The sequence below is a fragment of the Daucus carota genome, chromosome 2 (assembly GCF_001625215.2).
Source record: "Daucus carota subsp. sativus chromosome 2, DH1 v3.0, whole genome shotgun sequence".
NCBI lineage: Eukaryota > Viridiplantae > Streptophyta > Magnoliopsida > Apiales > Apiaceae > Daucus > Daucus carota.
In genome coordinates, this window is record NC_030382.2 from 11,966,893 (window position 1) to 11,981,344 (window position 14,452).

Sequence of the window (14,452 nt, forward strand, 5' to 3'; positions counted from 1 at the left end):
GAAATATACTATGACTACTCCCTCAGCCCCCCTGAATAATATGCATTGGGGGACAGTAAGGGGGACGCGGCACACACTTTAATGTTCCTTTATAGTATAGTTCTATAACTTATTTCTATGATTTTCTTTTTCTAAATAAAAATTTAAAAGCATTAATGTGTGTGCTGAGCAATGAAAAAAAACGTATAGAAATAAGTGGGACGGAGTGAGTACTAATCATCCTTCTTTTACACGTTCTGTTTTTTAATTGAAGACAAATTTGCAGCAATCATGGTGTTCAATGTTTGTTCTTAGGATATCGTTCTAGCTACTCAAGAAAAGGGTACAAATTACTGAACTTGTTTAAGTAGTGTTCCCTTCGAATCAAGAGATTATTATGTATTTTATGTTTGTGAATCGTATGACAACTATTCCATAGGGTTGAGGAAGGTGGCTGTCAAGGAATCTGGATTCTGAGCCAGTTTCTGTAGCAAAGTTTGCAACCCTCTTTTGCATTTGGAACGAAGATGTAAATAAAAAATTAGGGCTCTTACTGATTGCATTATTCATTACGCAGCCCAACTACCTGAAATAATCCAAGGCACGAGTATAATGAACATCTGACAAGGTCGTGAAGGGAACTTGAACAGAGCTCTCATCAAGTAGATACAAGTCATAGGGGGTGTTTGTTTAAGGCTTTTAAGCCTAGCTTCTGGTTTATAAGTTAGAAGCACTTATTCCTACCGTTTGTGTAAAAAGTCAAGAAGCACTTATATAAATAACTAGGAATGCTAGCTTTTGTTTCAGGATTTCTACTTTTTTCCCAAACACTTTAATCACTTATAAGTCTCAACTTGCTTCTAACTTCTACTCCACTTTTTTATTTTAAGCAAGAAGCACTTATTATAAGCTCACCCAAACGTCCCCATAGTGTTCCAGCACCACGCTCCTTTGAAATAGACGGCATTGGCATAATCAAGCCTAGTAAGAAAATCAACTGAGCCAGGGGGAAATTTATCTTTGATAAGGCCAATGGCTTCCATTTGGAACCAGGAGTTAATAAATATGTTAATTCAATCAGGGGCGGAACTAGGATTTTAGTAAAGGGGGGCAAGAATATATTAAGTGAAAGCGATTCAAATTACTATCAAAATTTTCAAAATATTCGTTCTTAGATAGATACCTTAATGTCTGCAACTATGAGTTGGAACAAGGTAGGCATTATCATAACGCGAATTCTCAAAATTTCAAGTGTATACATGTGAGCTCTCTATTTAAGTAATTATTTAGACCATAATAATAACCAAAACATTGTAATCTCTTCTGTGCCAATGCAATTTAGGGAAATTACTGCGGCATTCATTAAAGGTTACTCTGAGCAGGTTCATCAGAATCCTCAATCCTCAGATTGTCCTTCGAACTCACATATTTCGTCATAACAGCGGAATTTGAGCGATCCAATAACATGTCACCCAACAGCTGTACAATGGAAAGGAGGAATTAGAAAATAAAGATGCAGTGTCATTTGCATATATTTTTAAAAAAATCCTGCAACTGTTTGATATAATATAACACAATAAAAGCATAAATTAATCAATAAAAGCTTATTAACCAATAGAAACTTGTGAACGTTTCCTAAAAAGTATTTGACATGCATAAATAGTTTTTTTATAAGAGAACATAGGATGATATATGGGATGGAGGAAAGTAACAATATATCCTACACATACTGATTCACAATTGTTAGAATTTTATTATTGTTTACATTCTTTAAATTTATATTGTATATTGACTAGAGGTGATCATAGAATTATGAAACATCGAAATATAAATAAAAAATTATATCAGCGGAGTACAACGGATCACAATTATATCAAAGGACTGTCGGGAAAAAACGTATTACATACCTTGATAGCTTGGCGTCTGGTAATGTAATTGGGAGGTTCTAGCAGCTTCGAATTGTACTCTGCAAAGAACTGAAAATAGAGTTTCGTTAAGATTATTGTTCCCTAATTACCACAGATCAAAATTATGATATGATTATGCCTTTAATACTGTAAACACGAATATTCTGCACATAACCTTTTTAATTCTTTATAATATGTGTCATCTCTTTCAACAAGAGTGGTAACATTTTATACAATGTTGTTACATGACAGTTGTCAAGAAGGCTTAACATGGCAGCAAAGCAATGAAATATTGATAATTGATGAGCGTTTATGGTGTCTAGTTGAAAAAGGGTGCACAAAGCCTTTTGGATTTAGGCCCCCGTAGGCGAGTTGCTGACTTAAAGGTGCGACTCAACTAATAGTGATGCTCAAAATTGTTTAAACATAACTCCTAGAACTTGGACACCAGGTAAATATCCCGCCACTTCACAGCTTCATAGGGGTGAAGCGAATCAGGTTTATTTTTGTTTTTTTGGTCTACCGCTTTACTCACTGATTTGTACATACCCTCTTTTCCTGTAATATATCAAAATAGACAGACCATCTTATAAATCCTAAGCATTCATATACACATTATATTAAATTCATGTGGAGACCTTGGACATGATGGAACACATCTCTAATACAACTGTTACCTAATACATAACACAAGAAACATAACTTACCCAGTCATAGTTCTTAGAAAGGAATTCAGCTACTGTTGATTTGTGCCTCGTACAAAGCTCCTAAAATGATCATCATACAAACAATAAAATTTAAAGCAAAGCCGGTCGCAATAAGACAGGTCCAAACAACTACCACATAAACACAAATTAAATACATCACAAATACATACTAAGACATGTAGTCATAATTAATCATAAAGGAGATTTATTCAGAAGCAGAGCACACAACGGTTACCTTTGTTTCTCTTTGTATTTATTTAGAGATAAAAGGTTTTGGCAGATAAAGATTCTTCTGGTGTGCAAGTTAATTTTGACATAACAATACAGTGTATTAGAACTGATGCCAAAGATTGACACTTCTATAATTATTTATGCATGTTAAAATGTGGAATTAAATAGAATGCAGATTATAGAAGCTTATAAAAATATTTGTCACAGCTACATGATCAGCTTCTAATGTTTAAAAAATTATAGAAACTTTAGAGGTAGAACGGATACTACACAAGTAGATGAAAAAGCTAATTGTGTTGAGAAACGCCATACTAAACAAACTTATTATCATTCATTCTGTAACAGTGCACTCAACCTTAAAAGTTGCAGCAGCATCAGCAGCAATATCAAAATTTGGCAGTTGAATAAAATCAAAAAACTTCTTCATATACTCTGATTCCAAGACATACCTGTGAGTGTAAAAGTATTAGAAAGATATATTTATATATGGACCACCCATATCAAAAATGGTTATTGGCAGAAATTTAAAGTTAATCAATAATGCATCCTAGTAATGAGAACAATGCAGGTTCAAATCATTTTGTACATGCATCCTGGAATAACAATTGATCCTTACCTAGAAATAAATCAGGCGCAAAATATCCACAAAAAGTCTAACCAAACCATAATAAAAAAACAAGGATATTTTAAAATTCTGTATAGTCTTACCTTGCAACAGCCTGATGGCATATGCATTCCCTTAGCATTGCACCGTAGTGTAAATATTACATTTTTTCGAGCTTTAACGAGCCGAATTCGAGCCGAACGAGCTCGAGCAGAGCTCGAGCCGAACATACTAAAAGCTCGGCTCGAGCTCGTTTTCTTAACGAACAAATTTTGGTGTTCGAGCTCGAGCTCGTTAACTTAACGAGCCGAGCCGAACGAGCTCTTAACGAGCCGAGCTCGAGCTTGTTCGCGAACAGCTCGGTTCGTTAAACAGCCCTAGGTGTGGGGTGTTGGAATAATCTTAAATTTAGTTATTATTATTATTTGTTTAGTTATTTATTTGGAGGATTAATTTAAGATTGAAGTATTTGGATGATTGTTGGAGTTCTAGAGAGTTTGTAGGATGTATTGAGTCTATCTTGTTTTAGGAGATTTATTAGAAGTAGCAGAGTATTGTTAGGAGTCAAGTACGTTTGTTTTAAATATGGATGTAATCTCTTTTTTAGAGGAACAAGAATTAATAATAATCAGTTTATATTCTACACTTGGCATCAGAGCTAGGTTTAAAGGGCTTGTAAAGTTATGAAAATATATATATAGAGCAATCTTTGTATTTTCTTTCAAATGGCGTCAAATAATTTTTCTCTTTCGATACCTACATTCAAAGGAGATCACTATAATTCATGGGCTATCAAAATAAAATCATATTTGAAAGCTATGGGTCTGTGGGAAACAATTGAAAGTGATGTTGAATTAACCCTACTTCCACAAAATCCAACCGCAGCTCAAATCAAAAAACGTGACGAGGAAGCGGCAAGAGAAGCAAAGACATTCTCATGTATTCATTCGGCGGTGTCGGATGGAATCTTTACAAGTATCATGACTTGCGAGTCACCAAAAGAGGCATGGAGTACGTTAAAGGAAGAGTTTGAAGGAAATACTAAAACAAAGTTGATGCGAGTTTTGAATCTCAAACGAGAATTTGAGATGCAGCGGATGAAGGGGAACAAAACTATTAAGGAATATGTAAGTAAGCTTATGAGCATTGTTAATCAAATAAGGTTGTTTGGTGAAACATTTGCCAATGAGAGGGTTGTTGATAAAATTCTAGTGAGTGTTCCTGAAAAATATGAGTCTAAAATATCCTCACTTGAAGATTCCAAAGACCTATTCAAAATAACCCTAGTGGAGTTAGTCAATGCGCTTAGTGCTGTTGATCAAAGGAGATCAATGAGGGAGGAAGAAAAAGGAGAAAAGAATGAGGGATTCTTATTAGCAAAAACTTCATTCTCCAAAGGCACAGGCAACAAAGTTCAATGCAACCACTGTCATAAGCTCGGTCATGAAGAAAAGGATTGTTGGCATAAAGGAAAGCCACAATGCTTCAAATGCAAGAGATATGGACACTTGGCAAAGAATTGTAGATTTCAAGGTGATGAAGAAATCATGGCACAACTGATGGAGGCAGAACCTCTACTTTAGAGTGATGGGTGATTATGTGCACCGGAAGAGAAGTGTTTTAGTGAATTGGTGTTGATGAGAAGTGCATCAACAAATTGGTAGTGGTGAGAAGTGCATCACAGATGAAGAGAAGTGCTTCATAAATTATGTTAAGTAAATTTAAGATTATGGGGGTGATTGTTGGAATAATCTTAAATTTAGTTATTATTATTATTTGTTTAGTTATTTATTTGGAGGATTAATTTAAGATTGAAGTAGTTGGATGATTGTTGGAGTTCTAGAGAGTTTGTAGGAGGTATTGAGTCTATCTTGTTTTAGGAGATTTATTAGAAGTAGCAGAGTATTGTTAGGAGTCAAGTACGTTTGTTTTAAATATGGATGTAATCTCTTTTTTAGAGGAACAAGAATTAATAATAATCAGTTTTATATTCTACATGGGGAACCCCCTGGATGATCCAATACTGACTCATATACCAATTTATAAAAGGAGGTTACTGTGATTCCCCTAAAAAAATGTAGAATCTGCAATAGTTAAGTGCGGTTTTGGAAATTTTCCAAATGATACCACCCGCAGAAATTAGAGCATCTCCAACGGCGTTGGTTATAATCGTTGGCTAAATTGAACCTGTAAAATATTATGTAAAATTTGCTGAACCTGTAAGACAGTGTACTTTAATGGTATTGCCTATATTGGTTGGCTATAATTTAAAAATAGAATGTTATTAATATTTTAGTTTGTTAAAATAGAATATATCAGTTTAATATGGTAATAAATGATGTGCAATCATCCTACCGATTTCTTACAGACTTGTAGAGGTTCAACAAATATAGCCATCCATAGGAGGTTGGCTAAAATTATAGACAACATGTTCACGTGGTTGGAGTATGAATTTTCCAACAGGTTGGCTAAATTTTTTATATTTGGAATGCCAACTCATTTTTTAGCTAAGGGGTTTGTATGGTTGGATATGCTCTTAGTTTATAAAAAATTTAGTGGGGGTTGTAGACCCCACCCGACCTACCCTAGGTCAACAACGAAGATAGCGTGAATCCCTAATATTAACTATTACTTCCTCCATTTTTATTTACTTTTTCTAGTTTATTTTGTTGGAATTGTTCATAACATTAGATAAATTATTAATTTATGTCTCATTTATAAGACAAAATATAGTCGTGAGTAATCTTGTTGGATTCGTATTCATGAGTAATACGATGAAATTTTTATATTTAATACTTATACGAAATTAAAGATATTAACGATTAAAAATGTGTATTTGCAAACGTGTTGAAGACAAACAGGAAAAATATTTAGAAACGCGAGAGTAACACATAACCTCAAGCTATGGGGGGGTGTTTGGAAGTTAGAGGTTTGGGATAAAATTAGAAGTTTTGGGGTGTTTTAGAGGTTTGACCATTTCCATCCGCTAATGTTAGTGTTTGGTAGTTAGCGGATTGAAATAGAGGTTTGAGTTCAAAAAGCTAATTTTCAAAAAGCTAGTTTGAGGAGCTTTTTGAGTTAGCGGTTTGGGTATGTGTCACAAAAAGCTAATCAAACAGCTATTTACCAAACAGTTTTACAGCAAAACGCTAATTCAATCCGCTAGTCAAAACATCTATTTAAATCACCTAGTCAAAACATCTAATTCAATCCGCTAACAGCTAACCGCTAACTTCTAATTCCCAAACAGGCCATAATATTAACCCATAATCTAATATTAACATGTAAACTCAAGTCACTTGTGTGGCGTTCTTCACCTTTTTTTTTTTTAATATATTACGTACTTTTAAGACTATTAACAATATTTGATGTTACATCTTTAACAATAAAACATAATTTAAAAATATGTTTTCATAAGCACCGTTAGATTAGAACAAAATTAACTTCTGTTCTATAAGGCAACTGATATCTACTTGCATGTTTATAATTCCTTTTTCTGAATGCAAAACAAATTCTGTCTTTCACGTGTTTATGAATTTTTTTTATTGCAAAATAAATATTTCCTACCAATTTTATTTGTAAAATCATATAAATCGCACCGTCACAATTTTTATATAATATATTTTAAAATTAATAAGCCGGATTAATGTGAGGAGCGAATACAAAAACTTTTTCTTAATCCAAAACAGATTCTACCTTCTATCGCATGTTTATGAAACCAAATTATCATATAAATTTTTAGAAAAATATTTAAATCACATAATTTGAATATAAAATATATGTATAAATATAATCCAATAGAAGTTGGCGTCACATATTCTACTCAAGATATATTAAAATTTGATAGAAAGAATTTAACACCATGTCATGATACATACGAGAAAAGGAATGACTTTTTTTTTTGAAACAGAAAAGGAATGACTTGATTACAATAGTTTATTGGAAGCCATTAATGACTTTGATGGTGTATTTACAACAATTCTAACTTACAAATAAATCATAATTTCAAATGCTCCACGATTCAACATATTCTCTCTTCAAAACCCTAAAGCCGCCTCAGCCATCCATCCGAGGGGCTTCCATCGGCTTTCACCGGTGGAAAGCCCCAACCTTGCCTTCTTATATTATTATTATTAATATTAATTAATCTCTTGTTTTATTCAATAAGTTCCCAATTTATTTGGGTTTTGTTTGGTCTCTCCTTGTGAGAGTTAGATTTTTGTTTGGATTTTGTGAGTTCATCATGTCCAGGATTACAGATCTGCAGGATTTTCATGGTGCTGATTCAGTGATAAAGGTTTGTATGGTGATACATTTATGGTCGATTGCTCAAAACAACATTGGGAGTATTACAGCATGTACATATCTCTTCAAAAAATCGCTTGGTTGCCTACCGAAGAAGGAAGGATTCAACAGTGATATGATTATGCGTTTGTTCAATTTCGATTATATCTGTAGATGTCGTATGGCTTTTCATTATTGAATTATTTTCCTTTTTCAAAAAAAAAATCATAATTTCAAATTTTATTTTATTTAAAATTTTAATTTATTATTTGTAAATTAAATTTTTTCACACCATTTAAAATATATTTAAAAAGTTTATAAATAATTAAAAATCTCCCGTGCCTTGCACGGGCTATAAGCTAGTACTATTAAAGCCGAAACATTAAATATTTGGTTGGTCGGTACTTGGGCTGAGTTATGGGCTATTTATATAATAAAGCATCCTTTTTAACTAAACTATTATCTTTTTTATATTTTCTAACTAAAAAATCTCAATTTTCTAAAAATAATATTGGACAACATGGCATATACCCTTTCTAAAAATAATATTGGACAACATGGCAATTACCCTTTCTAACTAAAACACATTATCTTTTTCACATTCCTAACTAAAAACGGATTTTTCTAAACATAACACATGGAAAATACGTATAAAAAAGACAATATTATTATATATCTATACTATCTATCTATACTATACTATAATAAGTCAACATAGGTATAATTTGCAGTCGTACAAAATTTTGGTTTGGTACTTTTGGTACTCTCCTCTAAAACTAAAATTCTACCACGTGTAGATATCTATCAAACAGTTTCATATACTAAAAACACTCCTTATGTATATTAATATATTTTTAAGTATAATTTATAATTAGTTGAAAAAAGATGAAACTACTGTTAATGACATATATTAATATTAAAAAATACTTATAGATAAATGTATAACTAATTATAAATATAAAATTTTGAATATTTTTTGTCTAAAATACATAAATAATTAGAGACGCTACTTTTTAATTATAACGTATTCTACTCGAAATTTAACTCTAACGTGTTATATTTCATTACAACACACAAACCATTATGTAACATATGAAAATATATAAAATATGAAAATTTTGATTTAAAATTAAATGAATAATAAACTGTCACATATTAATATTAGAACAATATTTATAGATAGATAATAAATTGTGAAAGCTAAATTTTCGTTAGAAGATATAATCAGTTGATTAATATAATTTAATTAAAATCCAATTTATTAATACTAAAATACTAATAAAATGATGTTAAGATTTAAATTATAATTAATAAATTACGAATTATATACCCGCCCGTGCTTTGCACGAGTTAAAAGCTAGTATTATTAAAAGTAAAACATTAGTCGATACATGGGCCGAAATACAGCCTATTTGGTATAACAATTTATTCTTTTTAACTAATATAAATTATTTTCTTTATATTTTTTTAACTAAAATAACTCAACCTTCTAAAATAACATAGAGCAACATAGTAATTACCTTTCTAACTAAAAACACATTATCTTTTTTAGATTTTCTAACTTAAAAAGACATATCTTTGACAACTAACACGGGCGACACATACATAAAACTATAATATTATTATAGATAATTATTAATAAATAACCGGTGATATTTTTTTAGTTAAAATACATTAACATTATTTTTAAATACTCTAATGGTCTTATTTTAAAAGTAATATATTACTATCCTTATATTATTATATCACTAAAGTCGAAATACGAAAAGTTCAGTTGGTCGGTTGGTCGGTTGTTCGAGTTTGGCGGGCCGGTTGGTATTCGAGCCCCGGACCTCTTTAATTTATAACATATTATAATATATTTTCATTTTCTATTAGACTAAAATATTATAAACTAGATCAGTATAATAGGTCGATATTTGGATTTACGCGTCTCTTTAACTTATAATATATTCTATACGATATTATTAATCATTAATAACGAAATATTGATTGGTTGATATATATTTGGTTTATAAGTCTTCTTAAATTATAACATATAAAAAAATATATTTTAATATCCTCATTAAAATATATATGTTCGACGTAATTTTTAATTAGCTATTTGACATACTTAACTAATAAGAATTTATTCCGCTGTTATATAAAAATTTTATTTAATCACATTATTCTATCATAATTTTATTTTTAAAATAAAATTAATTAAATTTAAAATATATATAATAAAATAACAAATATTATAAATGCCCGTGAGTTGCGACTTGCGAGGGTTATAAACTAGCAACTATTTGAAGTTTAGGATTTAAAATTAGGACGGGGAGTTGGAGAAGAAGTAGGATTGTTTGGATTAGGAGATCACATAGACCGACACCTAAACAGGGCAGAAAATCAATCTCCACCTCTATATAAACGAGAAGTTGTGATGGGGGCAAATATCAACATCTTTAATTTGTGAACCCCGATTAAGCTTGATAGTATTCACTAGATATGCCGAGAATTATAGTTCCCATGTTGCCTGAAGAGATGATTTTAGAAATTCTTTACAGGCTCCCTGTTGAATCTCTTGTTAGATTCAGATGTGTGTGTGTAAATTATAGTATCTCTACGAAGATGACAACATGTGTACCTTATTTACCGATATGGATCCCCTGTTCGATGGTTCTAAACATTCTAAACTATTCTACACTCCTGAATCATTCGCGACGGATGTTACTTGTAATAATTGCTTCGTACGGATTCACGGAGTTTGTAACGGGTTGATATGTTTGTCCTGTGACTGCTACTCGAATCCTGGACAGAACATTTATCTCTGGAATCCAATTTGTAGAAAATTCAAAAGGCTTCCGCAACTTGGACCCTCAATGGAGAATGATTCTTTTTTTCATCTGAATGCTGGTGTGAGTTTTGGATGTGATGGCGACGATTATAAGGTGATAGTAATTGCTCAGGTAGACGAATCATACGTAGTTTCTGTTTATAGCTTGACTACTAATAGCTGGAAATATATAAAGACTAGTTTTTATTCTCAAGCAGCAAGCGATGAGTCTTTCTTCCGAGACACCAAGTTTGTAGATGGCACCGCTTATATGACGACATCTAGCCGGGTAGTTGTTTGTTTTGAGTTGATCAATGAGACCATTCGAGTCATCGAGTTTCCAAAAGAATTTTCTGAAAATACTGGTGTCACTATGGAAGCATACGGAGAAACAATAGCCCTTCTAAGACATGAAAAGAGCTACCTAACTTTGTGGATATTACGTAATAAGTCATCCTGGGAAAAGAAGTTGAGTATTGAATTGCAAGAAGCTAGTCCTTATCATCAGGCTGTAGGATTTTTAAATAATGGTAAATATATGGTAAGGACTCTCAGTTTGGTGGGGGAATTGCGCGTTGTAACCAAGTTATATACGTGCGACCTGGAAATGGAATGTCCAAAGTTGACAGAATTTAGATCATATACCCAACTCAGATCTCGAAATAGACTTCCACCAAAATATTCAAATTTCATGGGCCGCATACATTCCAACTACTCGGGGAGTCTTCTTCTATTCAACGAAGATAGCGTGGATCCTTTTGTGCAGACGGAGGAGACAGAGTCTTCCTGCAATTCTATGTTGTTTACTTTACAGTGGGATGTATAACCCAATAAATATGCATTGTGTAAGGTTTGTTTTTATTTCGAAAGAGTGTAACGTTTGTTTTGATTCCAATAGAATTGCCTTATAGTATTCTGTGTCAATAATGGATATATGTGCTTTTACTTTGAAATTATTCTTTTAGTAGATCTTTTATCCTGCAAATATGTGAAGTTTTTTCAAAATCATTGTCTCTGATATTACTATTTCAGAGAGCAAGCTTGTAAGTATGACAATCCCCTCCTTTTAAGATTCTTAATTGATGTATAACATAATTATATATGTGTAATTCATCTAAAATTATGTCTCTGTGGATGCATGTATATTCATATGTAACGCATGTTCTATGCATATTTGAGGATAAAGATTATTCCCCGGAAGTTTGTAATTGGCACTCGAAGTGATGCTGACAGTATGAGGAAGTTTATAAAACTAGAGGCTGATCTTGATATCTTAATGCATCAGCAAGTTATCAGAGGCAAGTTAGCTAGCTGGGAAATCTTAAAATTTGTTTCTCACTTGCCCCCTGTTTTTATATAGCCTGTTCTAAATTTTCGTTTTCTTAACATTTAATAGAATACTTATTGTTGGCATGCATTTTGCAGCTAAAGGAGTGAGTTATTGTTCAGCAAGTGAAGAAGAGAACAATAGAGCGCGCACTTGCAGATGCTAAGTCCTTCGAGGTTAAATTTCTATGTATTCCAATTCTCATTTTCTTAAATTTGCCGAATTTTCTATATATAGGCCAAGGAGCAGAAATCTTAGAAAATCTTCTGGAGTCGCAGGGTTTGAGAATTGAGTGTATTTTAGTCCATTGATTCCGTCCCATTTTCAATATCATGAATCCTTAACAATCGGGTAGTATTACTATTTAGCATGTGAATAGATGTCATTTTCTTGGCTAAATAACTGAATGAAGACTTGTAAATTGTAATGCATCTGTGATCAGTGAAATAAAAATAAGAGAACTTGCAAGCATCGATCTGTCATTTTCAATTGCGTTGAAATATACTACTCCCTCGGTCCCCATGGAATAGTATACATTGGGGGATAGGAACGGGGACACGGCACACACTTTAATGCTTTTGTACAGTATAGTTCTTTAATTTTTTTTATGAGTTTTTTTCTAAATAAAAATTTAAGAGTATTAAAGTGTGTGCTGAGCAATGAAAAAAACGTATTAAAATGAGTGGGACGGAGTGAGTACTAATCATCCTTCTTTTACACGTTCCTCTTTTTAATTGAAGACAAATTTGCAGCAATCATGGTGTTCAATGTTTGTTCTTAGGATATCGTCCTAGCTACTCAAGAAAAGGGTACAAATTACTGAACTTGTTTAAGTAGTGTCCCCTTCGAATCGAGAGATATTATGTAACTTATGTTTGTGAATCATATGCCAACTATTCTGAAGTGCTGAGGAAGGTGGCTGTCAAGGAATCTGGATTCTGAGCCAATTTCCGTAGCAATGTTTGCAACTCTCTTCTGCATTTGGAACGAAGACGCGAATATTATGAATATCTGACAAGGTCATGAAGGGAACTTGAACAGAGCTCCCATCAAGTCAAGTGATTTGTGTTTCAGGGATAGGATTGGTAATGCCAGTACCATGCTCCTTTGAAATAGATGGCATTGGCACAATCAAGCCTAGTTAGAAAATCAACTGAGCCAGGAGGAAATTGATCTTTCATAAGGCCAATGGCTTCCATCTGGAGCCAGAAGTTAATATATATGTTGTTCATTCAATCAGAGGCGGAATCAGGATTTTAGTAAAGAGGGCCAAGAAAATATTAAGGGGAAGCAATTCAAATTATTTTCAAAATTTTCAGAATTTTTATATTAAACCTTCTATATTTAAGGATAGTTGGCAGGGACCGGGACTCACTTTGGTCCCCGTTCCTCCTCTGGATTCAATAGTTGGCAGGGACCGGGACTCACTTTGGTCCCACACGATTGGTCCTACACCTGTCAGTTGCATGAACTGCATAGTGGCCGGGCGTCAACAAAGTCTTGTGGTGAGGTTTGAGAGAGGGAGGAGGGAACCCGGAGGAACCATAAGGCAGAATCAAGAGTTGTTGAAATTACTGGTAGCCTCATTCTTTTAGGCTTGATAGTATTATGTGTTTATGATCATGAAAAATGTCGACTGACATATATATATAGACCAATGAGTAGTAGATTTTTTAAAAAAAATCTTCAGGAGTTGCAAGATTTGTAAATTGGTCTGTGATGGGCAAAAACATTATATTGTGCGTATGTTAGTCCCTTAATTCCGTCCCATATTCTATATGCATCCGTGATAACCGGATAGTATCTAGCCTGTGAATAGATGCCATTTTCATGGCATGTTACAATTCACTTTTCTCATTTCCATGACAACCAGCCGGGTAGTATTTAACTAACTGAATGCATATATGATTAGTATAAACCAAGAGAACTTGCAAGGTTCGATCTGTCATTTTCAATTGCGTTGAAATATACTAATTTTCCCTCTTTCTCACATTCTATCCGTTATTAACTGAAGACAAATTTGCAGCAATCTTGGGTGTTCCACGTTTGTTCTTAGGATATCGTCCTAGCTACTCAAGGATAGCATTGATAATGCCAGCGCCGTGCTCCTTTGAAATAGATGGCACTGGCATAATCAAACCTAGTTAGGAAATCAACTGAGCCAGGAGGAAATTTATCTTTGATAAGGTCATTGGCTTCCATTTGGACCCAGGAGTTAATAAATATGTTGTTCATTCAGTCAGAGGCGGAACCAGGTTTTTAGTAATGGGGGCCAAGAAAATATTAAGGGGAAGCCATTCAAATTATCTTTAAAATTTTCAGAATTTATACATTAGAGCTTCTATGTTTAAGGACAGTTGGCAGGGACCGGGCTCACTTTGGTCCCGGTTCCTCCTCTGAATTCAATATGCTCCCCAAAAATCAACACCATATATATCATTAATACAAAATCAGGACAAATACTTATAGGTTACTGCGGCAATTTAGAGAAATTACTGCGGCATTCATTAAAAGGTTACTTCTTGAACAACAAACTTGCACAAACGGTGCTTTAGAACTTATCTCAGTACATAATTTTCCAACTTAATAAGAGAGAGC

The 14,452-nt window shown here is 33.0% G+C and overlaps 3 protein-coding genes across 3 annotated transcripts; 2 read left to right on the plus strand and 1 right to left on the minus strand.

Moving 5' to 3' along the window:
- Positions 1-1,174: 1,174 nt before the first annotated feature.
- LOC108207068 (putative MO25-like protein At5g47540) lies at positions 1,175-3,581 on the minus strand. The gene is made up of 5 exons (XM_017377533.2): positions 3,533-3,581; positions 3,180-3,273; positions 2,594-2,653; positions 1,887-1,955; positions 1,175-1,458 (listed from the first exon to the last, which is right to left on the minus strand). Exons 1-5 carry the CDS (start codon positions 3,568-3,570, stop codon positions 1,342-1,344), a joined length of 378 nt encoding a protein of 125 aa, XP_017233022.1. The 5' UTR covers positions 3,571-3,581; the 3' UTR covers positions 1,175-1,341.
- Positions 3,582-4,246: 665 nt separating this feature from the next.
- LOC108207070 (uncharacterized) lies at positions 4,247-5,011 on the plus strand. The gene has a single exon (XM_017377534.1). The coding sequence runs from the start codon at positions 4,247-4,249 to the stop codon at positions 5,009-5,011; it is 765 nt and encodes a 254-aa protein (XP_017233023.1).
- Positions 5,012-10,351: 5,340 nt separating this feature from the next.
- LOC108208441 (uncharacterized) lies at positions 10,352-11,353 on the plus strand. Its single transcript, XM_017378971.2, has one exon. The coding sequence runs from the start codon at positions 10,352-10,354 to the stop codon at positions 11,351-11,353; it is 1,002 nt and encodes a 333-aa protein (XP_017234460.2).
- The last annotated feature ends 3,099 nt before the right edge of the window (positions 11,354-14,452 follow it).

Excerpts from the sequence above, each read along its gene's own strand:
- LOC108207068 (XM_017377533.2), bottom strand. The coding sequence starts at position 3,570 with ATGCTAAGGGAATGCATATGCCATCAGGCTGTTGCAAG. Across the intron at positions 3,274-3,532 it reads TGCCATCAGGCTGTTGCAAG|GTATGTCTTGGAATCAGAGT; the intron begins GTAAGACTATAC and ends TTACACTCACAG. Across the intron at positions 1,956-2,593 it reads TTTCTAAGAACTATGACTGG|TTCTTTGCAGAGTACAATTC; the intron begins GTAAGTTATGTT and ends CTCTATTTTCAG.
- LOC108207070 (XM_017377534.1), top strand. The coding sequence starts at position 4,247 with ATGGGTCTGTGGGAAACAATTGAAAGTGATGTTGAATTAACCCTACTT.
- LOC108208441 (XM_017378971.2), top strand. The coding sequence starts at position 10,352 with ATGGATCCCCTGTTCGATGGTTCTAAACATTCTAAACTATTCTACACT.